Source organism: Nothoprocta perdicaria, unplaced genomic scaffold (genome assembly GCF_003342845.1).
Source record: "Nothoprocta perdicaria isolate Ctin4 unplaced genomic scaffold, notPer1 scaffold_272, whole genome shotgun sequence".
Taxonomy (NCBI): Eukaryota; Metazoa; Chordata; class Aves; order Tinamiformes; family Tinamidae; genus Nothoprocta; species Nothoprocta perdicaria.
In genome coordinates, this window is record NW_020455502.1 from 852,570 (window position 1) to 866,700 (window position 14,131).

Sequence of the window (14,131 nt, forward strand, 5' to 3'; positions counted from 1 at the left end):
CAGTCCAGCAGGGAATACAAAAGGCACCATCGAAGCTGCAGTTTTCAATGGCAATCTGCATTTCTTGAAGAGATGAAAGTCTCGTTCTCTTCGCTTTTAAGGATTTGTGTATAGGCAAGTAAATGAAAGGCTGGAGATCATGGTTTCTCTTGAAAACACTGTCCTGTAGCAGTAACTAGAAGCATTCTTAGACATTTATAGAATAAAGCTTGCCATCTTTTCCTTCTTGTTGAAAACTATACGAAAAATGTCAGAGAAAATCTGTTCTCTTCATCCTTACACACCTGTTCCTTTCCCTAATATTCTGCCATGCATAGTTCTTTACCATCCMTGTATGATTTTCCCTTAATTTTCTTCCCATTGTAGTTATCTTCATAAAATCCTAAGTGTGACTAATGAAAGTTGGAAGTGGCCAATCTTCTTTGAAGTCATTGCTTGAATTCTACATGCAAACTCCAAGCAACACAATTACAGGACTAAGTAGTATTTCTTTTTACAAACTACAGCAAGTAGAAGCAGTTAAGAAGAAAGAGTGATTCAGTTGGGAACAATTAGCATTTTCTGTTTAATTGCTTCACAGAGAAATATGAAAGTTATTTCTAGAGAGTCTAAACTTGCAAAGCTTCAGTGGTTTTTATTGTCCCCACCCATTAAATGTATTTAGTAGCTGGCTGTAACCACACTTACACTGTTGCAATCTAAAGTTTAAACTCCCTAAAATGCATCATTGTTATGAAGAGCCTTAGGCAAAAGAAGAGATTAACATTTCTAAGAAAGTGAAAAACAAAGATTTAATTCCACAGGATCTTGGTCTAACAAAATCTGATTTCCAAAGATAATAAATAATAATGGGGCAATGTCAAGCTGCCAATCACCAACTTGAAGTTTTCTCAACTATAATCCTCTGCAACAGAAAAGTACTTTTTTTTTTTTTTCTTTAAATTTATGCTTTTAGTTCTTAGATAACATCCATGGTATAAGGAAAGGACAAAGTTAATGCTGGCTTTTACATGAGATTAAGCAACAGCTTGTTGAGCGTGCCTGTAATACCTAAATATCTTCGGGTCATTTCATCAAGGGAAACTCTGATAAAATTTGTTTTTGTTCCCTCCCTTAAAGACTAAGCATAGATTAAGCTCTCATTTTTGCTGTCACCACATTTTAAGTGCGTGCTTTTGCTATTTTAGAAAGCACAGATCTCATTAGCCGTAACAACCCAAAAAGTTAACACAGCACTAACAAATTATAAAACTTGTTCACATTCAGTAACATTTCTGTTTATCAGAAAAAAAAAGGAACAGAATTAGCTCCTGTATGAGTATGTTTTCACTAACTCCTTTATTAAAGATATCCAGTTTTCAAAACAAGGTTCAAGAAAATGTAAGAACATTATTTAATGTTCTTACAAATATACAGTGTACTGATTAAAAAAACAGGCCAGACCGGCTGTTATTATCTCTGCAGCACAGATAGTTTTTATCTTTTACTGTCTGTAATAAAGTTTTACCATTTAACGAATACCTAAAAGTCAAAGACATTACACAAAGATGTGTAAGATTTATATTTTTACCTCAAAGGTTCTTTACAAGACATACAMAATTATTGGCACTGTTTTTAACTGTTTAATCTCTCAGCCTCTCTCTAACATTAAAGGTACATTTCGCAAAGGCTAATATAGAAATAAAAAAGGTAGGAGAATCTCATGCTTCCCACTCCTTCATGAGCAATACCAGCTAGAACACAATTACTAATTCCTAAGAATGTTTTGAAAGGTTTGGTCCAAGGTAGTATAAACTGCAAATCCAAAACATTTCTGTTATATATATTCAGGGGCTTGCTTAAAGAACTTAAATGTACACAGATGACTAGTTTTCCTTAGAGGATCATCACTGATTACCAAGGTAGACATTCAGGAACACTGATTTTTGTTTCTCTTTTCCATTTTTCATCCTATTTTCTGTAGGAAACAGCAAAGGCTTTCACACCTCCCTTGATACTAAAGAGTTTAATCTGCTCCAAAGTCTTTTTCGGAGGAATTTAGCTTCTAGTGCTTGTTGAAGAGAAGGCCTGACTTTTTTGGGTTGTTGGGTAAGTACCCTGCTCATACTCTAATAAGCCTTATTTAAAGGTGTTAAAAGTSTTCTCTGGAGGCAGCAACTTCTCCTTACAGAAAGGGCCCAAGGGACACAGCAGCGCCCAAGAAAATGACATGCAGTCTTTACACGTGGCCAAGAAGGGCTCCATCTACTTCCTAATCATTTTTCCAAGTATGTCTGCTTCAACTGCCTAGAGCCAATCAGGCATGCCCAGAAATCCCTACGGAGATAGGAGCCCGGGCGGACGGGACACAGGCTGTGTACCGAGAGCTTCCTTGCTGCCCAAGGAATGCTGAGCGTCGGCGCCGTGTCGGCATCAGCTGCCGCCCTGACGCGTTGCCGGATCCCGGGCTGGGAGCTGGGAAACTCGTAATGGAAGTGGAGATGGGAAAAGCAGGAGACCACAAAGCTGCTGCTATCGGGGAGCGCTATGAGCACACCAGAAAGCCATCCGTGTTGGGGACGCCTGTCCACATGCTCCCAATGTCGGTGCCCTTTGGAGAGCTATCTGTTGCATTCCTCCCCACCCTTCCATTCTCCTTTTCCATAGCTAGGGAAGGATTTGAACATTACAAAGTCTATTACAATGTAATTATATCTTTGGAGGTTTTCTATATCCRCATCAATATTCAACCCCTCTCAAAACTTCAGCAAGTTCTTGGCATCCCAAAACAACTTCGTACTGCAGTAGCTTTCATAAGGTAATTACTCACCAGATGAGAAAATTTTGGTATATATTTTTAATTTTTATTTGAAAAAAAAAAAGAAATGAGCAAAAAAAGGTTTTATCTTATTGACATTGTTAAGCCTCACAGATACCWCTTGAAGTTTCTGGTAAAACAACAGAAACAACAAGATAGCAAAATTACAGAAGAAAAAATGAGGATGAGATGGGCTATGAGAGGACAAAGCATCAGAAGGAAAACAACTAATATAAGATCAGAGCGTTATTTTATGGCAAATGCAGAAGAAAAACAGAATACAAGCTTATGTACTTGGGCCTAAAACTTCCCAAGAAGACTGAATAAAGTAAAACATCAATGTGATTATGGAAGAAAATGCTTCCAGATTTCTTCCAAGGAACAAAATAGTTCCAGATTTTAAAGCCAAACAGAAWTCTGAAGGCCACTGGCCTTTCGAAAGGATGTCATTTGTAGGAGTAAAAAAATCCTGAGCCAAATCTATCCCCAAACAAGCTAAATGCTCTAAATGCAAACGCCTCTAATACCTTATGGTAGAAGATCAGGGTGTTGAATTAACGGTTTCATGCAGTCATGCTTCAGGTTCTTTTTTCAGTGAATCTTCTAAACGGCATAAAATTGAGAAAAACTAAACTTAAACTTTGAAGCATGAGACAGGTAATTTCTATGTGGCTGACTGAAGGGAAGGCATTAAGTTCCTAAAGGCAGAAGGAGTGAAAATCAGCGCAGTGGGAGATTTCTGCTCTTGTCGGTGTACTTGACGACAAGAATCTGAATTCACATACACACACAAAACACATAGATACATACATACATGTATATATAAACTTCCAGCAGTTCTGTTTGGGAGCTTCTCAGAACTGATGACAAAGCCAATTGTCAATCGCTGTAGTTGGACAATATATATTCTTCTTTGAACACAATAAATTGTCAGACTGGATTAAAAAGAACCTTGTTTTATTTGGAAAAGGCACACAGTTTTTATTGTTAGGTTAAAAGCATATTTTTTTTACCTGCAATAGTAAGTATCTCAACATCTTATTTTAAACTACTATTATCACAATGTTCAAAACTAAACCAACATTTAGTAATTCATAGTTTAATGATGCTTCAACCTTTTAAACGTGTAAAATGGATATTTAAAAAAATGCTTCTGTTTTATGATTACAAAATTATTTTCAGAAGAAAACTCAACTATTTCATTTTTTTCACAACAGAAAAATCACAACTAGCCATAACCCTGGACAAGAACAGTACACCATAATCTAGAAATTAAAGCAAAAAGGATAAATTAACAAGATAATGTACACCTGTGGCAGAACAAGGAGAAATGGTAGGCAGAGATTTACTACGGTGAGTTTACATACTGGAAGATCATGACTTTTACATCCAATACACATCAAAATCCTTTATGTTTTGAATATATTTAAGTAGGTCTGAAGAAATGCTGAATAACAGAAGTAAAATGCTTCTTATGCAGGCATCACCCTCAGAATGACGGACAAAAGAAGATCTRTACTGAACTTCTAGCAGAGAACTGCCAGAAGTGACAAGATCTCCAGAACTAATTTGCTTCATCTTTAGCTAAATTTTTAAAACTACTGCACAAGGTACTTCAACCTTCAGAGTATTTACTTTTATCTTTGTATCTTTTATGCTCCTTAGTCTCAGCAGATATTGGTAGCAGCACAAATCTCTTGAATTGTTTCTCATTTTTTAAGTTATGGCTTGCAATGCTGATTTCCCTAATATAGTTTTTATGTTTTTTATTAAAAATACCAATAATTATTAAAAATAATTATTAATACTGATGAGAATGGATTGACTCAACCAACATCTTCATCAAAGAGTCTCTGAACTCAAGAAATACTGATACTCATTAACATGTTGATTATATCTACAGCTATAATTTAAAGGCTTTTTTTCCTCAATAATAATCACCTTTACACTTGGCAACTAATATTGATTAATTTCCACTAAGCTGTAAATAACCATGGCTGAACTCAGTGTACCTCTGCCCTCAAAGCAAAGTTTTTAAAACTTTGTGCTTCAATATGGTCTCTCTCGTGTCTCTTATGGTAGGAAGCTTCCAGGTAGTAATGATACCAGACATGTTGAAAAGAGCTTTGCTGAAAATTCATCATTTTTTTGAAAAAAAAAAAAAAAAAGAACTAAACACCCTTCATCGTACATTGCTACCTCAAGTAACATCAAACTTCATCATAGCAATCTGGTTATTTTAAAACAGAAAAAAGGCAACTTGGGATTTCCTTGTAAAAACATCCAAATTTAAGTATTGCTTATCTTCTATTTTAGGGAATAATTCCACAATACTTCCACAAAAATTAATGCACATTATCAGTGTAATATTTCTGCACAATTCTAACCTTCAGATCTGGAGATAGTATTTGTTTTCTGTACAACAGTATGTGACCATCACTTTCATGATCAAAATTTATGTACTGTACATGCATTACCAAAAGATTTTGCAAAAAAAAAAAAAAACCCTCTTGCATTAGTTTAGTCAATGGAGAAACTTTTTTTGCTTCAATTTCATAGATGACCCAGGTTTCCRAGAAACACAGATACTAGATCCTTTGCAGTCTGGTCCAAATGATAAATTCAGGAATTTTCAAGAGATTTACCCATACAGTTAATATTGCATAGAAAACCAAAACAGTGYTAACAAATTAATTTAGCCTAGTTACAGAAATGCCCACATTCATTAAGGAAATATAGCCGTCCCCATTGCCTCATTAATGTCCCTGTTTTAAAATTGTATAATTCAGAATAATCGAGGTGTTGGACCAGAGAGCAAGTGAGCATGGGTTAGCAATTTGCTGACAAGGTAATCCAACCCCTTCAAATCATCTAAGAAAAGAAACTTACTTCATGTTTGAGCTTCACTATGAGGATATCCTAATGAAATGAAAACAAAATGGCAAATAATGACTAGATGACTATTAACAGTCTACACAAGTACTTTTTTCCTGGAGGCTACCATATATCTCCCCTAGAGCTGATAAAATAAGTTACAATTAACTCTATATTATTGAAATACTTTTTCTCCCCTGAACTCTCTAAATATTAAGAAATGTCAGCAGAAAGGTTGTGTTTCAAGCTACAGTTTGTAGATTTTTTTAAGCTCATGAAGAGTTTTATGTCTGTATAGTATTAAGGAATGCCACTAAAGTCCTGAGGCACTTTCTGTGTCAATTCTCATGTTCTAGCTGAAGCATCACTCTTCCCAAAGATTCAGAAAATCCCTATGCCCTGACCTCTTCGTGGTTGGGTATCCTAAGTGCTTCTGCCATGAGAGAAATATTCCCATCAACTGGACATCTACATTAAAAGGGGAATTCTAATTTTGGAATTTCTGCTGCTAAGTTTTGGTCAATATGCATGCAAACCAAGAAGAGAAAATACGATTCCAAGAAATTCTTTTATTTTCTTTGCTGTCATTGTCCTTTGGGTTAATATGTATATGAAATACAGTTTATAAACATCTCACATAGACCTCTGTGTTAATAAGTGTCCGTAGATGCTTTAATGTCTTGTTTCCGTGATGACACTACAACGTTTGACTCCCCAAGCCTCCTATCTACAAGTACATTCCCTGCCTAGTACACACAGGAGAAAATAGCATTTTTGAATCTCAAAGAAATTTATTTTTTATCATATTAAATTTCTTAAATTTCTGATTTTAAGAGAGTGATAGATTAAGAGATTGTTATTGCTTGACTATTATTGAGAGTCATATTCACTGGTGAATATCACAGTTATAAGGCCTACGCAAAACCCCTGCGCTATTTAAACCACAGGATTAAGGTTTTAAATGGTTTCCTATAGGATCTCTTCCACCATGGAGGAAAACCCCAAGGGTTCCTGAAACGTGTCTTGTTAAAATACTTTAAAACCATGAAAGTCTTCTCCTTTATTAGAATACACAAACCTAGAATACGCTAGTCTATACTCAAACATATCCAATATGTACCAGTAATTCCTGGACTTGAAGTTTAAGAATCTGTTATTAAAAGGAAATTTTATGGAAGCAACTGGCAAATCTTAAATGATGATCACCAGTGTATATTTGAGTTGCCCCTTAAGTTCTGAAGTAACAAAAATGAAACACATGCCATTTTCCAACACTGAACTTCAAAATCATCAAGTAAAAACCCTACAAAAGGATTTCACTTCTGGTCTCCTGACCCAAATGATTTATATATTTTATTTAGACTGGGGATCAAATTTGTGCTATATTCAAATGAAATAAAGCACCACATATCTCAGCCTAACAAGAATTTTGAGGAGAGAATTGTTCACTGAAGTCTGTGGTTTATGTAATAAGAAAATTGTGTGTACTATCATGCTGTAATAGCTTCAGTACATCAACGTAAGTGGTTTGCTACATCTAAACAGGCACTTTTTAAACACCCTGTTAGTTTAAAATCAAGGATAAAAGGTTTTTTTAAAACCATTCGCTATTTTGAAAGGGCACGAATCACTTACACTCCCCCCTCTTCTGCTATATACACCRTTTTTGACCCAGCTTAAAAAACGAAAACATCAAAAAACTCACATGGATTCTGATCACTATGAATTTTAAGAAGACAGATTGAGATAAAAGTGTATTACAAAAATGTCTTTGCAAAAATGAAAGCTCCAGGCTTCTCAACACACCAAAAAAAAAATTCGTCTTTGATAGAAAACTTGCATTTCATTGCTAAAGCAAAAGCTTTAAGATAAACTACAGTGCACAACTTCAATATGATTTTAAGAACTCATTAATGCTGATACTGCACATGATATTATTTTTTAATAAAACCTTCCCCTTCTGCCAGAATACTGTTATACAGAGAGAGAGAGAGAGAAATAAAGCTATTTTCTATTATTATCTGTGTTTCAGATAAGGTACAAAAACCTCAACATACAGGAGATTTTAGAGCAAGGAATCAATCTGCAAAATGTTATACAACAGTAAGAAGGCAACCACTTTACAGCTGCTTAAACAAACGAGAAAAGAAAGAGTTCCCAAAATATATATTTTGGATCTGTGTAAACAAAGCTTATATCTATTGCTTCCATTCATTCAAAAAATATACACCCACATAGACTGAAAGTGATCTTGGTGCTATGAATCTCAAACTACTGTAATTATCCAAGTGTAATCTGAAGATACAAAACCCAAATAATTTTCTATTTAATATTGTGAAATATGTCAAAATTATTACTCTCCTTTGACAAGAAAGTTAAAAATATRCCACCAAATTGATGCAATTTCATTGAATGAAAAAGAAAGTATTATGAAAATAAACATCCATCTGGTTTCCTAATAATAAATATAAAGACAGTTATTTTCACATACTGCAACACAGGAAGTATTACTATATTGACCTTAACATTCAATCAGTAGTTTTTAAAAATCTTTCCTCATTGAGGCTTGAATCTTCTACCTTGTCAGCTGTCCTACAACTTTTAACAGGGTTTTATTTTCTTGCTTCAATTGTTCATTTTCATCTTCTATATCATCTAGGTCCTGTGAAAAGAAAAAAAAAAAAAGGGAAAAAATCAAACTCTTCTCAGAACACAATCTCTCAATTAGCAGCTGCACAAATTTAGCACCTTAGCTGTTATATCAAGAAGATATGATTTAATGAGAGATGAGGAAACTAAGAGTTTCATAGTAGCTATCCTTAAACCTTCTAAAACCTCTTTTTGTCCATCTGCTACCATAATTACAAAACAGTAATATTATATTCTCATGTATAAGCACCTTTAAGCGAAGACATATAATCAAAACTGGAGCCACAGAAGGAATGAATGCAACAGGAAACCAAAATAGGATGGATGTGATTATTTTCTTGGCATATGCCTAGAGCAGATGAGTCAGCTCTTGCTTCTGCTTCCCGGGCCCTGCTTGTCTGCAGCAATCCCACCTGCACATATGCAACACTACATGTTGATGGCAATAAGGTTGCTCTGTTTGCTCTGTGTTCTCAATTAAATATATATACACACACACACACGCACATATATATATAAAAGAAAGAAAGAAAACAGGAAAGATCCCGTTCCCTCATTTTTCAATTTTCTATTTTAAGAGATTAAAAGCTATAGTGTACCTTCTACCTACACTGCTACTGAGTGCTTWCGTTATCCCAAATGTCCTTCCCTCTTCCACCAAGGACCGTATTTACACAGTTCCCATTTCACTTCTTGACTTCCTAAYGAGTCTTTCCAAGATCTCAACGTGAAAAACAGGGACCTTTGCTGTTGCTATATGTAATACTCCARTCAATCTAGTTTTGCTATAGGAGGAACATGAAAGAAGTGAAACAAGAAGTTCAATACTGAATAAAAAAGGAGGGACCTCAAGGAGACCATTTTAAGGAGGATATTGGCAGGCAGACAAAGGAGACAGACTAGGGTTTGTGATCAGAGGTCTTAGCTACCTTTGCAGTGAAGTCTGCAAATACCTAAATACCGTTACTGATGGCAAATACTGTTGCCATCCTAAGTTAAATACAAAACAGTCACAGGGAAAAGATACTCTCTCTTGAGCCTTTAATTTGTCAAGTGGTTATTTGACATAAAGAGCCAATTTCCTTGTTTCTTTTCAGTGGGGTCATTCCAAAAGTGCATTTTAGAGACTTTTGAGAATTTAAAAACCAGTATTTTGATTTTAAAAGTCTCTTTAGTTTGCCAATGAAAGGACAGAAATARTGGTTTGGCAATTTGATTTGCCTAAAACTATAAAGCAATACCTGTATTACTGTATTGTATGTGCAATAAAGAAATCACTAGTATATACTCTTCTTTGCCTAAAGTTGCATCACAGTACAGATGTCTTCCAGAAAGAGCATTTAACTATTCTGAAAGTTACAGACACAAGTGGCTTAAACACCTACTCATGCTAAAGTTATGATAAAACGAGTCACTGTAGTTACAGTTTATGCTCTAATTGTGAGAAGCATCCTCTGTTTTCCCTCTTGTGCTGTTCAGATCCATAGCACAGCAATGGGAAATGATTAGATGGAAGGGGCAATATTTCACCTATTAATTAATAATTTCTCAGTTGTCTCTGCCTAATACTGTGTATGAGTTCCCTGTTAACCTGATGACTCAATTAAAGCCAGCTTAAAGGGTTTCTATGTAAAAATATCTGAAATGTACTCAAAATAAAATACAACGTTCGTGAAATGCCTATCGTGCAAGAATAACATTCCAAAGATTACTCCAAGTAAGAGTTTCTTGAATATAAGCCAGTAATAATAATGAACTGCATTTTAAATATCTATAGAAATAATGGGTGATATGTGTTTTCTGACAGCCTGGAATTTAAAGTTTGTTATTCAAAATTATGATCCTAATTTAATTTATATTTATTAGTAAAAAAAAGGAACACAATGGCAGGAAGCTTGGGCTTCACATACCAAGGGAACCAGTGACTGCACAACTGACACTAATTGGCTTGTAAATCCTCCCTAATAGACTCTCTCCAAACACCCATCTAACCATCACATCTCAGTGAGGTCAGACGTGACCGAGTGTAAATTAGTCGACAGCTGAACTTAGCTTACAAATATTTAAATGCTTTGAGATGCCTTTCTCTTCAGACMGTTGAGGCTTTTACAAACCAATTATCTGTCTCTTTTTATAAAGGTGGTAGACATAATTTAAGTGGCTAATCTACTGGAAAGAAACAAAGACGTTTATTGCAGGATGCCTTTCCTGGTACCTTATATAAATGCCATTCATTTCCTTTAAGTTACTTTGGGATGTCTGAACTCTTYTCAATAAAATAATTTTTATTATCCTAAAACATAATTTCCTTAAAAAGAGATAAAGAAATTCTCAGAATTCAGGGGAAAATATGTTTCTCAGGTGAGATCTTTGCCAGTGAAGGTTGCCTCCRTGCACAGCTTGGACCGAGCATTTGTCTGTGTTCCTGTACTCACCCATGCACAGCACAGCACTGAGCAGTCAGAACACTGTGCAACATAATGGACAGCTTAAGAAATTATTTAGACTCTTTGAAATCATTTCTGTGGTCTGTGTAACCTAGCTGGCAACACCACCACTTTCTGCTGAAGAGAAAATAGAGAAGTCCTCTGAATGTGTAGGTTCAATTTCAAGATCTCCACTGAGGTTCCTTACCAGCAAAGCTTTCAGGAGACCTCACCAGACCCCAGGGACAGTTTAGCTAACAGGGATTCCCTTACCTGAACTGAAGGCTGAGGCTCACAACCATTTCTCCAAACTAAGTAATCCTGTCCTGATGGAGATCTAGAGAATAATGTTCTACGAAGAACAGACAGACATCCAAGTGCTGGCTCTCATAATCTCAGTTATGACTAACAGAATGATGGTCACATTAATTTCAATGTGCTTCTCTAATGATAATGATACACAGCTTTTGTACCTATCATTAATATTATAAATCTCTCCTCCTTCCAAAMCCACACAGATAGCCACTATAAATCCATACCAGTCATAAATCCAAGAACTTCTATAAAAGCAAGTAAAATCATATCTGTTTTAGTAGAAGCATCATTTGGATCATGCTGCTTTGAAATGTTGATAAGTTTTTACACCAGTCATAATGTCAAAAGGCAGCTATTTCCTTCTTGAGAAAAGCTAGTAGAAAAACAGTTGTACTGCAACAAAGCTACCAGATGACACTACAATAAATGCTGACCCGACGGAGAGAAAAAAAAAAGGAATGCTTTCTCTTCCGTATTTAAAGAGATGTAGTGAGAAGATGACTTCATACATTTCACTGAGCAGTATATTTTTACTCATTTTAAAATAAAGAGGTTTTAATATAAAGAGCATCTTTTGGAAGGACTAAATATTGTTTTGTATTTTCTTACTACACAGTAAGCAGAAATTTCCATTATGTACCAATGCAGGCAGTGCACAGCCTCTGATTGACTTTACTATGAATGGTCAAAGACCATCTCTATTCTGACATCTAATGGACTTTATTGAAGACATCATCCTTCAGATACACCAAGAAAGGTTTCTGAAACTCTGTTCTGAGTTCTTTCAGAAACCACCATGGACCTAAAGGGCAATGAACACGTTTACCAGTGGATTTTGTTACAAATGAATAATGCAAAATGAAATGTTTAGCAYTGTGCACATAGAACTGTTGTCTCCATTCACTGCTGGATTAACCAAAGCCAGTTCTGAATCTTTTTGGCTTATTTTTTACAGACAGATCTTCATTAGACTAGTAGAATCAGATTTCCCTGGCGTGTCCAGCCTCTGCACTGGACAGGCTCTGTGAAGAAGTGCAAGATAAAGTCACTAATGTGCTCTAGAGAAGTGCTCCAGCTTGCCCTTAAAACTGGGCATGCCTAAACTTATTAAATTAGTATCTTACACTAACTTTCGTGTTTCTCATCCTGCCCCACTCCCATGTATGCCTCACTCTTCTACCCCTCTTCTCCTGCCTACTCCCCTTGCACGAGTGGTGCTCGTTCAGTCCCCTCTCCCGTGTCTTCTGCCTTTCATTGGGAATGAACAGTACAGTAYGACAATATTTGTCAGAATATTAAGCATTTAGACTAAGATCACATAAACTGTTAAGATGAAACAGAACAGAAGACACTGAAGTGAAATGAAACCTGTAACAACTCTGTCTAAAACAAGTCCTGGAAAAAAATTACTAACAGTCAGAAACTGAACGCAATTGTGTGCTATGCTACTTACTGAATATGGAGAGAAGAGGTAGAAAGCAATACATGCTTTTACAATCCCTTTCTACAAACACTTACAGTCAGAGAAAAATTCAGATACTCTAATCACATAGCTTCTAGAACTTTACTCATCAGTGATGATAAATACAAGTCACCTAMGAAAAACAGCTTCTTTATGTTTTTTTTCAGACAAGTGCAAAATATGCTCTACTTAATTCTCTTCTGGCCTTGAGCACTGGACTAGTAAAGAAAAGSACAGAGAATACAGACTCTTTTATCCTTTTTGTATAGCACCACATAGTAAAATATTTGCTTACTCTGTTTAATAAATCAATTTCTTCTTTCAGCTTCCCAATCAGTTCCTCTTTGTCCTGCGTAATCTTCATTAATCTCACATTTTCCTGTCTCTCMTTTGCAAGCTCCTAAAGAAGAACATGTACTTAAGTCCCAAATATAGTATGTTGTTTGAAAAGAGACAATTTTAAGTTGTTACTATTAAAAAATAAACAAACAAAAACCACTTACCTGGAATTCCTTCTCTACAGTAAGTCAAACCCATAGAAAAATTTTAAGGAGCAAAAGGGTCACATGTCTAGGACAGTATATTACTATGTGAAAATCTGTGTGATAATTTCCAGAGGTAACATTTAAATTAATTTCCAGCTTAAGCACAAATGCAAAATTGGATTGGAGCCCAAAAGAGAAATAATAAGTTTAAAGACTCAGCTCCCAAACTTGTTATATGGTATTTTCCATTAGGATACAGAATTTTGTTTTATATTGTGATTAACAAGGAAATGAAGGCTCACTGTAAAATCCATGGGCTTGAATGTGAGGAAAAAAGGGACACATTTGACAGTAAGACATGACCTTGAGAATTCAGCAAATCAGGACTCAGGATACAAAAAAAAGCATCTTCTTTCTCTGCTTCTGTGATATTGACATTTATATGACTGGAAGGAAGTTGATTTGGAAAAGCATTTCACTCAGATCAGGCTTCCATAACTGGTTCTTTTTTTTTTTTTTTTTTTTTTTTTTNGAATATGTTTTATTTTCATTCTGTTCAAAAATAAGGTCTATCCAAATAACTTTTATCTATAAGGACTCACAGTTATCTGGAAGCTACATACAAAAATCCATTTCAAAAAAAGAAAGAGAGGCTAGTAATAGATTACAGAGCCTACCTGTTTAGCAAAATCAGTTTTAAGTAATAAACTCAAATTTAACTTTATTACATTTTCCAAAATGGTTATATTAAAAATTTCTAAAATAAGAAAAAATGATTTTAAAAATATATCTGATTTGCTCAAAACTTCAATGAATACCAAGGTAACAAATTTTATAGCACTTCAACATATTAAAATTCGCTGAAGAGGCAGATAAGAAACATACCTGCTTATTTCCTGACAGCCAATGAGCCAACCCACCTCCTCCCACCACTCCCCAGAGTGATCTGTGAGGTGTCGGAGTGTTAGGAGGTGAGTACAAGAAATGACAGAGCTCACAGCTGGCTTAAAGAATTTTACCTTTACCTCAACTGCCCCTCACTATTACTCAATCAAAACTAAACACTTAGGGTGATTAAGAAGTTCATATCCTTCTCAGTCTAATTCTTTATACACTTTTGTAT

The 14,131-nt window shown here is 35.2% G+C and overlaps 1 protein-coding gene across 1 annotated transcript in view; it reads right to left on the reverse strand.

Moving 5' to 3' along the window:
* Window positions 1–8,142: 8,142 nt before the first annotated feature.
* The window catches only part of PAWR (pro-apoptotic WT1 regulator), a gene marked incomplete at its 5' end in the record, with an annotated part of 34,436 nt that continues 28,447 nt past the window's right edge, over window positions 8,143–14,131 (reverse strand). The window contains 2 exons of the mRNA XM_026040971.1: window positions 8,143–8,333; window positions 12,819–12,923. Of these exons, the coding sequence (XP_025896756.1) occupies window positions 8,247–8,333; window positions 12,819–12,923 (192 nt within the window). The remainder of the gene's footprint in view (window positions 8,334–12,818; window positions 12,924–14,131) is intronic.